The sequence below is a fragment of the Scleropages formosus genome, chromosome 18 (genome assembly GCF_900964775.1).
Source record: "Scleropages formosus chromosome 18, fSclFor1.1, whole genome shotgun sequence".
NCBI lineage: Eukaryota > Metazoa > Chordata > Actinopteri > Osteoglossiformes > Osteoglossidae > Scleropages > Scleropages formosus.
This window is the reverse complement of record NC_041823.1, coordinates 16,820,841-16,840,523: the sequence shown is the minus strand read 5'-3', so window position 1 is coordinate 16,840,523 and position 19,683 is coordinate 16,820,841. Positions and strand designations below refer to the sequence as shown.

The 19,683-nt window shown below is 39.5% G+C and overlaps 1 protein-coding gene across 1 annotated transcript; it reads left to right on the top strand.

The window, feature by feature from the left end:
• The first annotated feature begins 1,831 nt into the window (after positions 1–1,831).
• LOC108941921 (synaptotagmin-11-like) lies at positions 1,832–19,264 on the top strand. The gene is made up of 4 exons (XM_018764848.2): positions 1,832–2,218; positions 10,385–11,292; positions 14,232–14,352; positions 14,616–19,264. Exons 1-4 carry the CDS (start codon positions 2,185–2,187, stop codon positions 14,924–14,926), a joined length of 1,374 nt encoding a protein of 457 aa, XP_018620364.1. The 5' UTR covers positions 1,832–2,184; the 3' UTR covers positions 14,927–19,264.
• The last annotated feature ends 419 nt before the right edge of the window (positions 19,265–19,683 follow it).

The following is a 19,683-nucleotide window of genomic DNA, read 5'->3' as shown; positions in this document are numbered from 1 at the left end:
TTAATTCAGTATTACAGTAGGCTCCAATAAACAATAAGTACTCTGTTATATTATGAACAACTGGCAAGGATATTGACATAAATGAAATACTTCAGTTTAAAATAAATGGTTTCTTGTTTCTGAGACACACTTGGAATTTAAAATGAAGCATGGTTGGTACTGATACACTGCCCACGTGCATTTTCAAAACTGGTAAAACACATATACAGCCCAATCATTTCAAAGAGAAATTGCGATACATCTGTATTACACTGCAGTATTGAGAGTTGTTTATTTATTCTGATTAAAGGTATACCACAGTGGAGCACCCTCCGTTCCGCTGGAAAGCCTGCATATGATGCAGCTATGCCTTGAAAACATATTTGAAATGTATTTTTTTATTGTTATAAGACACAGCTTTTTAATATTTAGAGCGAGAGTATTATTTCATTGAAATGCATTGTGTGATGAGTAATGTGAGAACTGGTCCTCTGTAATAGGCTGTTGCATATGTGGCTATTCTGCCAAAATCTCTTGTTTTTAATGAAAAAGATCACCATGACCTATAATCAAGTGTGAATATACCTGGCTTCTAAGATTATTTTTATTGTCGTTAAGTATTGTAAAAGGAAATGCTGCTCCTATTGTTGACTGTACACCAAAGTTCATTAAAAATAATAGTAAAAGTTCCTTTTGATATAATCTGCAATGAAATGTTTTGTCTTACATATCCCCACCATTTACAGTCACTCAGTGTGTTGGTGTAACTCCATCTTCAAAGACTTGAGTAGACTGCTACTATTAAAGTACATTTTGTCTTTCAAATCTAGTTCCACTGGAAACTTTTACATGAGAGATAAGTAGAAAAAAATTGCAGGTAATTTCACTAGCAACTTTTTTCTTTATGCAGTCATTGTAACTGTTAGAAAAGAAAAAATTGTTGAAAGGAAACAGTAACTGACTGATTTTGACTGTAACAGATATTTGAGTCCAAGAAAAGCATGTCTGATCAAGAGAATATGAAAGCGCAAATGCGGAAGAAGACACAGGTGCCTAAGAAACCTGTAGAGCACAGAGTGGTGGAGTGAAGATGAAAATCCTTTTCTGGGGCTGAATTCAGGGCTTCTGCACCGAGCAAACATATCACTTCGCAGATATTTCAATGCAATGGAGTTGCCTGGTGAAACAGGCAAGAATGGAAAGATGTGTAGGAGGACAATACGTGTACATATGAACATATACGCCTAAGCAGACGTCCCTGTACCCTCAAATTATTCGTCCCAACCTGGACACGAAACACTCCTGTATATGGTGTAACCACTGGTTAAAGAGGATAACCTAGCGATAAGGAGCGCTGTTTGGACCTTTCAAGCGGTCAATGACAAACGTAAGCGAAATAAAGAGTGATAAAATTGTATGTGTACACTCTCTGTGCTCAGCGCAATTTTGAAAGGGCCCAGCGCCTTAGCGTGGCCGTGGACCACCGCCCAGAGCCACGCAGCGCAGGGAAGAGTGCGACCGTGTCACCGTGGCGTGAGGTGAAAAGACCTTACGTGAGCTATAACAAAAGATATAATGTTAAATACCCCAGGATCAGGGATGTCAGTGTTATGATCGTCATCATTATTATGATTATGATTATTATTATTATTACTGCTGCTGTTTTTGTTATTGATTTTTGTAAGATTTAAATCATGTATCGAGATATGGTGGGAACGAAACCTCGGGGCGCGGTCTTCTGCTACAAAGAATAAAGATGCTCCGCGAGAGAGAGTGCGCGCCGCTGGGGGCCTGGGGCCGGAAGGAGTGAGTGACACAGACTGTGCACGTATTTTAAAAGGGGAGTGGTCGATCCGGTTTACAAAACCGCTCACGACCCCATCCTGTATAAATTTTCACAACATCAGTGGGTGGAGCTTAAGCCTTGCTGTCGGGGTCCTCGCGGGTACCAGTCTCGCGCTGCGGCCGCATCCCAGATTGAGCGCGTCACGGGGCTCGAGCCGGAGGGAGCGCAAGCGCGAGCGCATCCTCGAGGAACGCAGCACAGACAGGACAGCGGAGCCGCGGGAGACCCGTCGTAAACAACCGTACTGTCTCAGTGCCGCTAACGAAAGATTTCCTTCGTGAAGATGAAATAAGGACGTTTCGCTTTGATTCATTGCCATTTTTCTTTTCGGACGACAGAGCAGAATTCCTAACCTCAAAATGGCTGAGATAACCGATATAAGACCGACTTACGGTAAGTGGTGAGATAATTTAACTGGGTGACATTTTCCTTCAGTCCTTGATGTTTTTATGTAATACACCTGTGTGTAGTAGTCCAGTCTTGGAAAATAATTTGAATAATTGAGTAACTTGGACAACAAACACCTCGGCTCGGCACCGTCGAGGCGTGTCAAAATGTGATGTGTGCGGCGTGGAAAAAACTAGAATTGAGACATAAGTCGTGTCCATCGTGTAGGGTTTCCTTCGTACTGCGCTCCCACAGCTAACTACACTCCAGTCCAGGACAAGAAGAGCATCGACGATATTATTTATTAAGACGTTTCAGTTACCGAGGTTCTTTTTACCCATCTGAAATATTTCTAATTCTTATTGGAATTGAATTAAGACAATTTGCCAACATATTATTATTGTAATGCTAATTTGGTGTTATGATGAGGTGCCTAGGATTTCGGCTGCACTCGGAGGATGGTGGAAGAATGAGGTAACTTGCTGTGTAGCATGTTACCAGGATACGCCTATAATGTGGCTTAGACGACGTGCTCAGACTCCTGATGAAAAGAAGACAGAAACGTGAAATAAAATGAAAGAAACTGTTCTGACGTTTTACAGTGTGTTTGTATTCCTGCCTCTTGCTTCGTCATTCGCGCCTCCGACCGAGGGTGTGGGGGTGGCGCGCGGAGGGGGGGTTTGGGGGGGTGGGAAGGAGGACTGCAGTTCACATCTCCACTAATTAAGTTGACTAATGCGCCTGAATGAGTAATTGGTACTTCGTGAATATATTTAAATGGAGAAAATGCAACAAATGCGGCCTGTTATTATTCCTAATGTGTGTGTTTGCGGGTGTGTGTATGTATGTATGTATGTGCGTGGGGCTGGACTGGTATGACGTTATGTCTATTCTAGGCATGCCTATCCCTTCCTCCATTGTTTTTATTAAAAATTATATATATATATATATATATATATATATATATATATGTATGTGTAGCCTCCTTCACCTGCATTTTCCTAAGGGAAAGAAAGGCTACGTTGAAAGTCTAGTGTCATTCTCTGCACAATGTTTTAATATCATGCGGCTGCGTACAGTTGCACAGTATGATGGCATAAAAGCAAGTAGCAAAACGGAAGTAATCGTACTCATATTTTCGCAGGAATCAATCGAAAGAGATAGATTGTAGTGTTTTGCATGAATTGGACAATCTGCTATTTGTTGCATGTATTCAGAACTGATAGTTCTGACCTGCAGAATATGCAGTGCTTTGTCATAAACTCAGTGGTGTAAGATTTTACCCAGTACATTAATGTACACCGAGCAGCCGCCACCTACGTGGAAAGCAAAGCCTTGTTGCATATGCTTAGAGATTAAATGAGTAAGAAATGCAGCCGTGCAAAATTAATAACAAATGAATGTACATTGCAACAGAAGGGTATCCCTTTAATGTTCAACAGTCTCTCCTTAATTGGAGGGGAGTGTATTCATTGGAATCTGCACTTATAACAATGAGAAACAGAATTCTGTGAAGACACCTGTCATATTAGTGATATCAGGAGACCTGAAGGTTTTATACATGCTGTAAAGTGTGATGGGCGTGGAGTTTAAATCATCATTATGTGCACAGTGGAAATGGCTTAGAAGTTATCTAGTGAAATTCTTCACTCTTTCATTTCCTATATGCCACATCCTCTTGTTTAATTTTTAATTTCTTTGAATCCTTATTGATTATTTTCTGAATGACTATCAGCTCCTTTGTTGTGATTGATTGATTGATTGATACAGTAACTGCTGGTAATTTATTCAGTGTTCACTAGCTGGATTTCTTAAATGTGAAGAAGTAAGATTTGAAAAATCTTTCTCTCAGAATTGGCATGAGTCTGAAACATGCATGATGTGAGCAGTGTCTATAAAATTGGAATGGAGGAAATGTTCAGGCTGTGAATCACTGTCTTAGTGAGTCATTATCCTAATACCCAGATGAAAAAAGTTCAGATATGGGGCAGTTCATCTTGAGAAGCTCTTGTGTCATTTTGGTATGGCATCTTGCCTCTTTCTGGGTTTGATTAAGCATGACTACATTTGCGTGGCTTTTGATGGATGTGTTCGATACAGATGCATCCTCAGTTGTGCAGACGACTGGGCACTGTCGTGTTCCACAATGTCCTTTTGAAGTCAGCCCTTTATTTTAGCAAAATCTCGATAACCGTTTTTGCTGAGTGTGAATACTGAATGGACGTAATAAAAGGATCCAAATTGTTTCAGAGAATCCCCTCAGCATAAAGCAGAGATATTTGTTGTACTTCTTTAATCAAATAAATTTCAGAAGATTATATTTGGACATGCTCCAACAGGAATTAAGTCAAAGAGGGGTTCTCTAAGTACAAGGTTTGAAAGATTACTGGGAAGGGCTCACAAATTTTGGGACTGGACAGCTTTGCGGAAGTTGTATTCATGAATTGTTTCATGATATTCAAATTTTGTTTGTGTGGTCATTTCTGAAGGTTAGGAGGACCCCAGAGAAGGAGAATGTTACTTCATCACAGGAAAGAAATCTGCTTTTTACTTCCTCTCTGCATCCTTTTATCAGGAGCACTGCAGAATGTATTGATATGCCAGTAAGGTAGAGGCAATTGCACATTACTCTGAGGTAAAGTAAGGTAACTGCTTTTCCTCTGTGCATGATAATACTTGCAACCCTAAAGCCATGAATATCTAGTACTTTCCTTCATGCTCTTAGTGGCATGCTTGTTACAGGATACTGAAGAAAATCAGTGATTTAGTGATGAAATTGAAGTGGAACAATGAAGCCTAACAGTAAAAGCATATACACCAAACTCTGACACAGTGGGGTTAATTTTTCCTATAAAATCACTTGTGAGGTGAATTCCCTTTGGCAGGGGTCAAATGATTCTTTATTATTATGGAAAAAATAGGATGAAACATGAAAATCATGGCACCTAAAATTTATTAAACTACCAAAATAAAGACTATTTATTGTCAGGCATATAACACCAACATGTTCTATATTTGTAACAAAAATTATTTTAGCTTTTCTTTTAATCTTATAGTTTCATTAATTTTTTTATCAATATATTATATTTTCTTCCTGTTATGTTTTCATTGATCAATTTATTATCAGTAACTCTTTGTTGGATGCAGGGTTGCCAAGGTCCAGATTCTATCCAGAAACCACAGGGTGCAATGCAGGCTACACCCTGGATGACTGATGACTTTTTGATAGTGTGGCTCAAGATGTGTATGATAAAACAAAATAAAGTTTCACTTTGCAAAGCACATGGACAATATACTGCTGGGGGTGCTGTGAAATATTACTAATGAATGCATGATGGTAGATGATCTTTATTTGATTTCAAGATGAAGGCTTTGTTCAGACGGGGCGTAGTGGCACAGCGGCGCAGTGGGTTGGACCAGGTCCTGCTCTCTGGTAGGTCTGGGGTTTGAGACCCGCTTTGGGGTGCCTTGTGATGGACTGGGTCCCGTCCTGGGTGTGTCCCCTCCCCCTCCAGCCTTATGCCCTGCATTGCCGGGTTAGGCTCCGGCTCCCCGCAACCCCGTATGGGACAAGGGGTATCAGATGGTGTGTGTGTGTGTGTGTGTGTGTGTGTGTGTGGGGGCTTTGTTCATGTTAGTGTAAGGGAATTTTATAAAAGTTGACAACAGGATTTAAAGTACAGTTAATTGTTACATGTTTATAGTTTATTTCTATAAGGGCTCAAAGGATCCATGTTTGAATCCCACCTCCTGAGGTACCATCGTTGAATAGTTTTTAGCCTTAATGGCTCAGGTTAAAAATTACCCAGCTATGCTAATGTGCAAATCATTAGAAATTGCTTAAGACTCTAAGTTACTTTAGCTACAACTAAATAAAGTAATGGTAATAATGGTATTGAATGTAATATTTCAGTTGTAACTTATATTTATACTTTGCACTAATAGACCTGTTTTCAATATGTCAAACTCCCGTAGAGTGCTTTAATGTGTGATGTCGATGAAGTAGTGTGTTAATGATCCTTTTCTGGGGAGGAGTTGTCCACAAATAGTAGTTTTTGGGGGAACTGTGGAAAACATAATCCCGGTTTTAATTAAGCCACATTTAATGTGTTTAGCAGTTTGTCACAACATCACACCATGTTCACACCATCTTGAAATATGAGTGCTTTGTGTAGAAAAAGTGCTCATTTCATAGACTGCACCTTAAAATCCTTTCACATTGCTTTGCCATGATACCATGATGTGGAGCAGACATAAGATCCAACAGTGATTGCCTACACCACAACAAGTAGAATGCATGCCTAACAGCTAAGTACAGTCAGTCAGGCTTTAAGGTATCCATGGATGTATGCAAAAGAGGAAAATAGGGATCTGAACATTTTACTTTTTCCAGCTGCTAACAGGTCCATTTTTTTATTTCGGCAGGTTAAGCTTTTTTTTGGCTCAGGATAAAAGTACTTTCTAGGCAAAACTTAATCTTAATATGGCTGTGCAGTTGCCTTTTCAATTCTGATGTAATTTTGAGTACCATGTCAAAATTTCAAACGTACACTTCTGTTAACTTGCTGCTCCTATTTGGTAATAGTAAAGATATTAAAGACAGGAAAAATAGGATCGCATGACTACTAGTTTAAAGTAATATCGACAAAGTGGTAGTATCAAATTACAGGGACAGGAAAAATGACCGGTAATGGCTGGTGTGCTCTCCTAGGGGATATTTCCAACCAAATGGAGCTGCTTGTTTTGATTCCATTCCAAAATCTGACATCAGCCAATTGGAATTACTACTAGGGTGTCAGTAACCAATGGCAGAAAGGAAGGGTAGGGCCTTTGTTTAGAGACACGCTGGGAGACAGACAGGCAAAGAAACGGGGAAAGATAAAGCAACTGACAAAGGCAAAATGAGAATGGACAGAGGCAATTAGGAGTAGAAAGAAAAGCAGAGAGTGACGTAAGGAAGACGGGGATTTAGATGAGATACACCCCTAGTACAGAGAGAGGATATCACAGAAGAGATTTATTCTTGGTGCAGTCTCACTGTGCCGTTTCTTCATTAAATCTTCATGTTTTCATCCTCTGCTTTTGATATTCTCTGCAGCCTTCTTTTGTGTTTTTCCGCGTTCTTTGACCATGACTGTGCATCCGTACACTTCTGCCACTTTCTAATTTTACAAACTTCAACCACCAGGTGTCTGCTCTCAGGTAGTTGCTCTGATTTTGATCTACTCTCAGATACTGACACTTTATTCCTTTTTTTCTACACAGCACACAGTTGTGAAACTGTGTGTCATTGGATTATGTGTTTTCCATTCACCTCAACATTACAGTAAACTCATTTTACAGATCTTTTAAACTAATAATATGGAAGGATGCTGAGGGAATGCATCTGATTAAATATGAGGCATTTGTTTTTAGTTGTGCAATACAACAGAACTGACATACAATGCTTGTAATCTGTTTTGTAAAGACTCATTACAACTCTAATCCGTTCTTAGTCACAGATTTGCAGTGTCTCTTTTCAAAATACAACCCCAAAAGGCAGTGCTGAGTAACCCCGTTCCTTAGGGGAATTACAGTCATTACGATGTGTCTCAGTTTCTCCTAATTGATCATAGAGTCCCCTTGGAGCAGAGTGCATTTTAGCCAGACTCCCCAGTGCTCTCAAACAGCCAATTCACCAAGGGTGGCTGGTTGTGTTTCAGGAATCCATCAGTCTGTATGTGCAAGGCTCTGCCTCATTGGTCCTTGAGACCTCAGTTTTCTGTTACTTGTTTCATTCATTTATCTTGTTACTGTCAGATTGTTCCTGCTAGCACCCCTGTGGTAAATGCGTTGACGTGGTGCAGTCGTTAAAGCCTAGGACAAACTTAATCTATGGGAGAGATTGTTTTGTGTAAGAGTATTGTAATATAGTTTTAATGTCTTTTTCTAAAATTCCAGCCCATTTTATTGCAATTTTAACTTGACACCATGGCACTGTTTTATCATTATTACAGTGGCAGCAATTTATGGTGACGCTGAAACTCTTCAGGAAAAAAAACATGTAACCAGTAGTGTGCCAATAAAGATGACATATTGTGGAACTAGATATTTCTTACATTTTTATTATATTTCTCTTTTTTTTGGTGATTTCTGCAGCATGAAAGCAAGCACTTAAAAGCAGTGAATGGCAGTTTTTTATTTGGTTGAATTTACTGCAGTTCTTCTGTCTTGCACATTTGTCTAGATGGGTGTGACTGTTTTCTGCCTGAACAAAATTTAGAGTCCAAATAAACTCAGCTGGCATGACAGAAAGGTTCCGGTGTTAGCACAAAGCTTTACAGCAGTGGAGCTCTTAGTAATGAGATAAGGGATTACAGAGGTAGAGAGAAAACAGGAGAGAGTGGAAAATGGTGCCAGATAAGCACTCAGACAAAGACCGTCTCTTCTATATACAACCCTGCTGTCTTTCCGCAATACTCTTTTCGTAGTGTGAGCTTTGTGCTTGAGGCAGTTCTCTTGATTTCACAAAAGCTAAAGAATAGGTAAACACATGAAAAAGAATTTACATGAAATACTTGTTTGCCTTAAGTTTATATTTACATGTTAGTTAAAAAGCTAGCAACACAAAATTCAGTGAGGACACACTCTGGAAAGGGATGGGATATCATCTGGAAACTACTTCAGAAGACACCCTGGCAGTACCATTTTGCTAAAACTATATGTTGAGCTGTTATTTTGAATTATTTTTAATTGTTAAAAAGATAATTGAAGATACACACACACACACACACATTTTCAGAACCGCTTGTCCCATACGGGGTCACGGGGAACCGGAGCCTACCCGGCAACACAGGGCGTAAGGCCAGAGGGGGAGGGGACACACCCAGGACGGGACGCCAGTCCGTCGCAAGGTACCCCAAGCGGGACTCGAACCCCAGACCCACCGGACAGCAGGACTGCGGCCCAACCCACTGCGCCACCGCACCCCTTAATTGAAGATATTAAATTAAAAATAATAATTGTTTTGTTTGGAACACAGCTTGTACACCAGGCAGTAAAAATGTAATGACAACAAAGATTTTGTTGTTGTATTTGGGTTGACAACAGAACCCCTAAAATTATATTGATTCTGTGTCTGTTGATTCTTGTTGCCTCCCGGTCTAATTGCTTTGTCTCCTTTTGACAGGAATGTGTCTTCTGACTGCTACTTTATTCCTAACATAATTCTTTGTCCTAATACATTTTGCATCTCTTTCAGTAAGCAGACATGGGACACACACCTTCTCAGTTGCCTTCTTCTCTGTTTCCCTGCTTTTCCTCCCTCTCTGCAGCTTCTCCTTTTTTTTAACTACTCTTTTGCCAGCAGAGACTTAGGGCCTATCACACAGAAGCATCGCTGACTAACTCTACACTGATCTGTACTGACAGGAATTAACACTACACTGATCTGAGCTGACATTATCCATTGTACATCTTTATCCTCTCCTCAGATAACAGTTGAAAAAGTCAGTTCCAAACTAGGTCACCTAAATGCTTTTATGCATCATGTTTAGGTCAGAAGTGTAAATGTTCTGTCTCCTTTCAAACATTTTTGATATTAAAATGAACATTTTTGAAGCTAAAATTCATCAGATCTTCCTTGTATTTTAAAATAGACCTGGTTATTTGGGAAAAAACAATGATAGATCACAATGGCTATGTTATTTAGGTGTCTGGTTTTTTACACAGCAATTTCAGTAATCAGCATAACAAGGTGTTATCACAGGTCTCCATCCATCCCACTTGCTCCACTGATAATTTTATTTAAAACAGTGTAATTTGTTTTAATTTGATATTTTACAATGAATTGAACAAATAGAATTTGCATGCTGGTAATAACTAGCATTATTAAAGCGATATGATACTTCACGTAATAATGGCTATCATGCATAGGGTCATGAGTCTTGTGTGCAATGTAAGAACATTCTTCCTTCAAGATATCCATGTATGCCATTCTCCAGAGAGGCATTGCGAACAATTTTTTAATAATGAAAATATTTCAGGTAGAAAATTGAATTAGTTGCGAACTCATTAATGGGTTAATTAATGCTACTGCAAATGGGTAAGGTTTGAGACATTGCTCTCTCTTGTTTCAATGTGCCTTCATTTGGTTCTCTTTTTCTTGTTTTTTTCTCTTCCTTCATCTCTCAGAAGTCTCTCCGGTGCTGGCAGGATTCATCGGTGCTGGGGTACTGGTGGTTGTGGTGGTGGTGGCCATCTTCCTGTGGACCTGCTGCCAGCGCCGTTACCGGCAGCTGACGGGCAATTATAAACTACATGGTGACTCTCCCGCAGACCCACCCTACAAGTTCATCCACATGCTCAAGGGCATCAGCATTTACCCTGAGACACTCAGTAACAGCAAGAAGATAGTGCGGGTGGCGAGGCGGCCGGGGGGCCGGGCAGAGCGCGACAGGGAGTTGGGTCGCCCCTGCAACAGTGGTAGGGGCAATGTCCTCAAGGTGGATGTTGCTGAGAATGGCTTGCCTGATGCCCCTCCCCTGCAGATGAACCATCTTGCTCCCACTGGGCAGCCAAGGCTGGAGTGTGAATTACCCATCCGAGCAGACTACTGCTGTCTGGATAGCAGTTCGGCGAGCAGCAGCGAAGCCAGCAGCGTTGCTGCCAGCAAGACAGCCACTCCATTCACTCCTGCAGAAGAGCCCAAGCTGGGCACACTTAGCCTGGCAGTGGACTACAACTTTCCCAAGAAGGCACTGGTGGTGACCATCCAGGAGGCGCGGGGCCTGCCAGTAGTGGATGAGCAGTCAGGTACCTCCGACCCCTATGTGAAGATGACTATCCTGCCTGAAAAGAAGCATCGTGTTAAGACTCGTGTGCTACGCAAGACCCTGGAGCCTGTTTTTGATGAGACATTCACCTTCTACGGCATGCCCTATAGCAGCCTGCCAGAGTTGGTTCTGCATTTCTTGGTACTCAGCTTTGACCGCTTCTCTCGTGACGATGTCATCGGTGAGGTTGTGGTGCCCCTGGCAGGTGTGGATCCCAGCACAGGGCGTGTGCTGTTAACCCAACAGATTTGCAAAAGGAACATACAGGTAAGAAAGGGAGAGCAAGACTGACAAGTAGATGTTACAATGTGTTGAGGTTAAGATGTTTAGTTGCACTGTGACAAATGCTTACCAAGATTCAAATCAATAACTTCTGAGGGAATCTGATGATAAGTCAATAAAATCTATGCATTTGTGATAGACACTAGGTCCTTATACAGACTACGAGATGACAGTGGAAACTATTTCTGTAATATTTAGCCAACTCAGTCTCAAACATGGATCCAGTGACACAGGCCATTAATACAGACTGATCAACACACCAAACTGTGCAGGACGCAATTGAATATCACCAGTCAATCACATGCACATTTTCACAGAGATGAATGCACAAAGGCACATATACAACAAAATCATTTTGCATACATACACAAATCCATTCAAACTTAAAGATAAAAGGAATTAAAGGAATTGAAGAGACAGGTCAGCTCAAACTAGTAAAAGAGAGCAATTAGTACAGGCAACCTCCACACACTGGTACACATGTAACAGTTAGTGCACTGAAACTTCAGGCAACAGTGTGAGAATTCAAGAGAAAGCAGACATTGCTTAAATGCAGACTTCAGAAAGACTTTTAAAAGAATGTCTGTCAGAGAGTGGGCTGTTGATTGTGACCCTCATTACAATCAAAACTGTCTGGAATAAAAAGGAAAAGGACTGCATATCATCTCCAACCGCAGTGAAACACTGATCAAAACCAAGATGCAAGTACATGGCGAGAAATGATATCATTATCACTGGGGCATTGCTAATACAGATTCTGACAGACTCCAGTGTGCATACAAAAAAAATAGGGTTTTCTTACTGCTGCCTTTGAAAGTCACTAGGCCCTTGTTATAATGCATTGCAGAAGAATTCTTTAAAAGTTACAACATTTGCTTTGCCTAAACTATGTGGTGTATGTTGGCATAACTGGTTTTTGATCACAGAACTAAACTCTTTAAAAGTGATCTAAGGGATAGCATGCTTACTGTTGGGAAATGACTAAAGAAAAGTATAAAGAATAAGTTTTAAGGTAAGATTAAATGACTGACTCAGCTGAATTTTCTTAAGATGAGTAACTTTCATTGTATTCCCTCTCATTGTACCCCTACCAGCATGCTTTGGAAGAAATGCGAAATGTACCCACTAGCAGAAAGGAGACCAATAATAGCGAACATAACAGTGTCTGATGGAAATGAACAGAACAGTACAGATAATAACAGTAATGTCTCCCATGAGGTGTGAAAAGCATTCTTGCTTTATATGATGTGCTGTTGGGGTCACGATGATGGCTTTATATAGGAAATTTAGAGCAGAGGAACAAGCTGCAGTTTAATAAACTGGATTATGGATTTTATGACAGTAAGAACTCTGTCTTTGTACACCTGCATGTATTCTTAGCAATTAGAGACATGGAAGAAATTTCTGGACTTTTTAACACATAATTTATTTAATTGTACTGTATTCCTAAGTGGGGGGGGTGCGGTGGCGCAGCAGGTTTGGCCGGGGTCTGCTTTGTGGTGGGTTCAGGGTTTGAGTCCTACTTGGAGTGCCTTGCTGAGGACTGGTGTCCTGTCTGGGGTGTGTCCCCCCTCAGCCCTGCGCCCTGTGTTGTCGGATTAGGCTCCGGCTCGCCGTGACTCTGCTTGGGACAAGTAGTTGTCAAAAGGGTGTGTGTATTCCTAAGCATATGAAAGACAGGCAGGCAAATCATCGATAGCTTTGTATTATTTTCTTCAGAAAGCTTCGTACTGGGTTGTAACTTATATTTTATTGTTATACTGTTGAACCCATGCAAATAGTTCTTCACAAATTTTGGTATCGTCAAGGAAAAATTTTAAAATGCAAAGGACATTAAGGATAGGCATGTAGTATAGGTGGTATGCGCGGTATAACTGTACTTTTTCACCTTTGGAACAAATATTTGGATTACCTCAGGGGCATAATTTTAAAACCCACATATCCTATGGCATGTCCTATGTTTAAGAAAGATTATGTTTGATATCTGTGTTATGGTATGTATGGTATATTTTGAGGCTCACTGTATAAATATCTCTAATGAGTGATTATGTAAAGTATCTATGTAAGTCTTCATGAAATGATAACTTTGTAATTTGGTGGATTGTGATGCTGGCATGTTCCAGTTTTGAGCACTATTTGATGGTCACACATAGACAGTCTCATGTAACAAGACATATGAAAACAGGATGTTGTTTTTAATAATTGGAAGTCTCTTGCAAAGAGCTGTTAGACAGAGTATTATGATTTTATAATTAAGCTGATGTAAAGGAGTAGTAAGTTAATGCTACTGCCACATAAGGTGAATGTAAGATATGAATGAGGTATGAGTAAAGTGGAAAAACAACTTCTCACTCATAAAGCACACAAATATAATGACTACGTATATATATTCTCAGTCACCCACCCATGCAGTCACATGGTTAAGATGAAGCAGCTACACAAACACTTATAGAATATGCACTGTCTAGCGTGCTATAAATTGCAATACACACACGAAATGTTGTGTTATGAGCTCTGTCCACTTTATACACGTATTTTGTGTGTGTGTGTGTGTGTGTGTGTGTGTGTGTACTCAGTGTATTTATACAGGCAGAAATGTGCCACCTGATGACATAAGTAGGCTAGGGTTCTCTAGTCTACAGTAAGTCATCCTATCCCCTGTTGTTTTGTAAAGTTCAGAATTAGCCCTTGGCTGCCTTCTCACCAAATGTTGTCATGGTGACAGTCAGCAGCAGCATAAGAATCTGTACACAGAGAGAAAGAAAGAGCAGGGTAGACTGCCTGAATAAGAGGGGGATGAGGTAACACAGTTTGAAAGAATAGGTAATTCGGCAGGCAAGATATGCACCAATAAAGTGTCCCTGCATGTGTGTGAAATAAAGAGAGCGAGAGAGACTAGACCATTTTTTTTCTTTTGTCCATAGTGCGTGAGCCGTGGGGAGCTGCTTGTTTCGCTGTCCTACCAACCAGTGACCCACAGGCTAAGTGTGGTAGTGCTAAAGGCCAAACAGCTGCCCAAGATGGACATCACAGGCCTGTCTGGCAGTAAGTGTCAATTTACTGACATGTGAACTCATTGACTGGAATGGAACTCATTTAATCTCTTCCTGTACTCTACCAGCTGTCCTTATACTGAGACTCCATTCAAAGCATTTTAAAACCACTGCTCTACTGTGTGTTACATACTTCTGTTTAATTGTACATTTTGTCATGTTAGGTGGTATCTAGATGTCATGTAACATGGATCATGGGCTCTTTGAAAGCTAAAAATTCTTCTGATGTTCTTCCATCATTCTGTCTCCCTCCAGACCCTTACGTGAAGGTAAATGTGTTCTACGGCCGTAAGCGCATTGCTAAGAAGAAGACGCACGTGAAGAAGTGCACACTCAACCCAATATTCAACGAATCTTTCATTTATGATGTGCCTGCCGAGCTGCTAGTTGATATCTCGGTCGAATTCCTGGTCGTCGACTTTGACCGCACCACCAAAAATGAGGTGGTGGGTCGGCTGGTGTTGGGCTCGCATAGTCCCTGCCCCTCAGGTGCCCTTCACTGGCGGGAGGTCTGTGAAAACCCCCGCAGGCAGATCACCAAGTGGCACAGCCTCAGCGAGTACTAGCCCTGCACGTCACATAAGCCCACACATGCACACAGAAGTCAGATAGTAAGCGTGGCTTTTAGAGACACAAGTGTCTTTTTCCTCACATTGTGCTTGTAAAAAACACAAACATGCAAAACCCTAAGGGGACTTGTACAGTGTACTCTTTTTGTTTGTGGCATTAGTAATAACAGTGTGGATAAAATAAAGGAATTCTGAGAATTACATTCAAGGTAAACAAACACAGAGAAATATTATTGCAAATTAATGACGAAAACGATAAGCTGACTGAATAGTCAAACAACAAAATAAAAGAAATATGTATCAGTCTTTTGTGAACTTTTTATTGTTCCATTTGGGGTTATGTATCAGCAATAGGTTGGAAAGACACAGCCCCAAACAAGAATAATATCGAAAGAACTGTGACATGTCGGATTCCACATCCCTTCCCTGCCTTCTTTCTCCCCTTCCTTAGGATGTGTGTTGGTGGTATATACATTAAATCTATTGCATGACTTAACATTTTAAGGAAACAGAGACACAAGAAAGTGCATATAACTGGAACTAAAGCTAAGTGCCCATGTTTACCATTTTACAGGAAGGTTATTCCTTACTATCACAATAATACAATCAGGAAGGCAAATTGCAGATTAAGACTTGGGAGATGGCAATATCTACATCTCTAATTGGGAAAAAAAATGCTGCAGCATCAGTGTTCACCTCATTGAACCTACATATTCTTTAATTTATTACCCAAATTAAACATTGAAATTGCAAATTTAATACTGTGTTTTATAACACACAAAGACTGAGATTCAGTATGGATGTTTTGCAGTTAAAGTTTGAAGTTTTCTTATTTCTGCCTCACTGATTTTAAGGTGAACATATTTCTGCTGAAAAACAAATAAACTGCTTTATATTATGTTCTATAGTAAAAAATTAAGCATTATATATTTGTATTGAATCAAACATTACTAAATTTGGGTATAATTTTCATTTATAATCTAGGTGTTTTATAAGAATTTCCTCACATCATTAACACCTGATTAGTCCAGATACTTCCTGGGGTCTTCAGCCTTCTGATCCACACCATTGCTATGCTGCCAAGATCCTCATTTTTAGACAATGGTATGGTCATCTTGTTGCCAGTGGAAAAAAGGTGTGAATTTGTCTGAGACATAGCAAGAGTCTGTATCATACTCACAGAAACACGTTTGTACACTTTGACCATGCGTCTTAATGATTTGTTGCATTTTCTTTTTTTAATCTTCATGAAGTCTTGAATTTTTTGATGTTGCAGCATTCTTCTAAAAAATTTCTGCACCAAAGTTGCTTTGGGAAGCTCTGAACTATTTTAGTGTTTCAGTGCTAGAAAGCATGCATTTGTCAAATCCTCTATACACTGGCCTATGTAGTTCAACTGCAGCATTGAGTATATCTATATATGTAAATTACATGAGGACAGGAGACATGAGTCAACTGTCATTCAACTCAGCTTAAGAAATCCCATTTTCTACATCTCAAATGCTCTAAAAATACAGATTTTAAGACTGACCTCAAATGTCCTGTCAGTCTGACCATTCTGTTCCTCGTTCAGACAGACTGGAGCACTGCTGCCTTTGCATTGTCATTTTGGTTCATGTTGGTGATGTGTGATAAGTAGAACAAAATCAGTAGTGGTTGCTTGAAGGCATATCACAGAGGCACTAAAATATTCATTCAAACAAAAAAGGTATGATTTTTCAAAGCCTTTCCAAGTAAATTTGGTGCACTTACAGTACCTCATATCTTTTAGTCTGTACCATCCTACAGTACAGAACTGTGGCAAGAACATAAGGCACTATAAAATGAGAATATTTATACAGAACATTAAAGAGAATTATTGCGGTGAAATGCCTTGGCATTTTTAGGTATTAAATACTTGCTAGAAAAAAGATATTGCCAGTGGAAGATTTGTAATATTTTATATTTTATTTGAAAAATATTTTATGTTGTGCTGCCATTTTGTTTCACAGGAGTGCTTCGGTTACATTTTAACACGTGTTTCCCATTCACTGTTCCACACAGAGTATTTTATCTATTTTACTCCTTTTGTACATACTTGTAATATAGGATGTTAAAATCTTGGTATTGTTTTTTCTAAAAAAGATCAAATGTATATCAAATGTGAAGAGCAATTTAGTAGTGTGGAAAACGAGACTTTTCTTGTAGCATTTGCATATAGAAATGTTTTTTTAGCATATTTATTAATGAACATGTCAGAAACCTCCCTTTAATTAAACTGGGAGAACTTGAGTTAAAAAGAAACACGCTAACCTAAAATAAATTTCATGGCTGGGAGAAACGTAATTCAGTTACAATGCATCTGTTTGTTCTGCACATTTTGTAAAACATTATACATTTGCAGCTGCTGCAAAAACACCCAGTAAGTACAGAATAGTAAATTACATCAGTTGTAAACCCAGTCTTAAAATTTAGCTTAATAAGTCAATTAATCCAGTGTTTAATTTGGAAAAAAAATACAGAATGATTTTGATGCAATGTCATACCATACTGAAATAATGCCTGGCAAGTGACTGGGAAGAAAGCAGTGCGGTTTTCAGTTCAGTGTCTTCAGTGTAAATTTTTGTGAAAAGATTCATGTCTCCTTTAGACTGCTCGTCTTCACTGTATATAGATATATAAGCATATATAAATATATAGGAAGCTAAATTGCTCTCAGTTTGATGAGCGTTCACACTGTTACTCCAATACAGCTCTCCCACGGCACACACGAGCAGAAGTTATTCTTCCAAAAGAGCTCCTACCGTGACCCAGTGTGTTTGTGATATGAAGTCATTTGACAAATATTTTCAGTTTTAGTTTATGTTGGTTCAAAAGGAAAAGTCTTATTTCCAGTGATTGCTAAAGCAAAGGCAGGTGTCACAGAAATGCAAATTGTTAGGCATTTTATAAGGACAGTTTAAACATTGTTCTTAACCATGTAGGGCACCTAGATGACAGCAACCAGGGAAGATGGTATTAAGCAGACTGTACATTAAAGGTACAAACTTACCTTATGGTTTTAAATTGAAAATCCATGAATATATTGTGGCTTTTAGACAGAGGTCCCCTTTTGGTTGCAGCGAGGGAGATCTAATAAAAAGATAATAAAAAGATCTGAGGTCTGGCGGGGTTTGTGTACCAGATGGGAAAGGCACAGGTGGGCAACTCTCATGGCTCTGCTGACACTGGCCGCCCCTTGTTTTTCTTCACTGAGCCAGTCTGTTTCTCCTGTCTGTGTGTCTCTCTTTTCCCTGGCTTTCTCTCCTTTTCCAACCTACTCTTTATATCATGGTGATCTTTGTCTAAACTATCATTTTTTCTCATATTAATGCTGTTCTTTCCGACCCATTATTCACCTACTTTGAAGACAGGCGAAGGACATGGCACTGTATCTCCTATTTTTCAGAGGAAGAGATGGCTCTTTTGAATGCAGTACACTCTGTCTGCAGACTTTGCCTTGTACCTTTACTGCCACCTAGTCTTTTGAAATAAGTACTTGAACTTGATAAGGAAACAAAAAGTTTTTACACATGAAGTCAACAAATTATCCAGGCAGCCAGTGACCAATTTACTGGCTGCAATTGATTTTCCTTTACGTTGTATGATATTAAACCATAATCCCAAAACCCAATAGTCAGCAAATCTTTGGTTATTTTTAACCCTTTTTGTCATCTATGTCAGTGTATGTTCTACTCCAGTTTATATTCTGTTCACATTTTCATTTTATGTGTAGTATCCTGTACAGATTGTCAAACATGGCTTGAGCGCAAAGAAAGGGTCATTTTCTGTGCAAACTATGAGTGCAGGTCCCTGATAAACTATTGGCCACCCCTCAGATTTTTTTCCCTGGAGAAAATGTTGAGAAAAATATTTATATGTTGTAAAAATGCTATATACAAAGATTATTTATTATTATTATTATTATTTATTTCATGGCAGCACTCTCTTGTGTGTGATCTGTTGCCTTTCTGCTGCTCTTTCGTTAAACTTGGGTTTATTCCCCACCAATTTCCCTCCTCTCAACTCTTCACTCTCCTTCTCAAGTGCTCTCTGGTCTCACTTCAACCGTCTGCTCTTTCACACCACTGAACTGGGGGCATAGATTATAAACATGCTTACATGAGCTGCAATAATAGTTCCAACTAACAAACACCAAACAGATTTTAGAGAGCTTTTATGTCGACATACGTGGGGTAAACCAAGTAACCTGAATTGTGTTTAAACTGCATAATGCCATGATAAATATGTTACACTAATGCTAACTTGTATGTTGAATTTGTTAACACACATTGACTGTGCAAATAAAATCTGATACACTGGTGTCGTCTCAGGTTGTCGTCTTTTTGCATCTTCCGAAATCATCCCCAGGCGTATATACAGCATGTGGCAGTAAACAGTTATGATGCGAACTCTTCTTCTTTCAGGCCGTTCTGTATTTATCACTAAGCTGTGTTTTCACAACATACAAAACAAGGCACAAGATTATTTTTGCGTTATTTCAGACAACTGCATTAGAGTGTAGAAAGGCCATTCGTACTGCTTCAACATTTAGGTGACTGTGAAAGTGACACTCGGCATCTCTTTTTAAACAGTACCATCGTGAAGTAAATTCATCATGATTTTATTAGTCTACCCTGCTAGTTATTATTGATCTTACATTTACATTTATTCATTTAGCTGATGCTTTTCTCCAAAGCGACTCACAATGTTAAGGTCACAGTTATTTATTACAT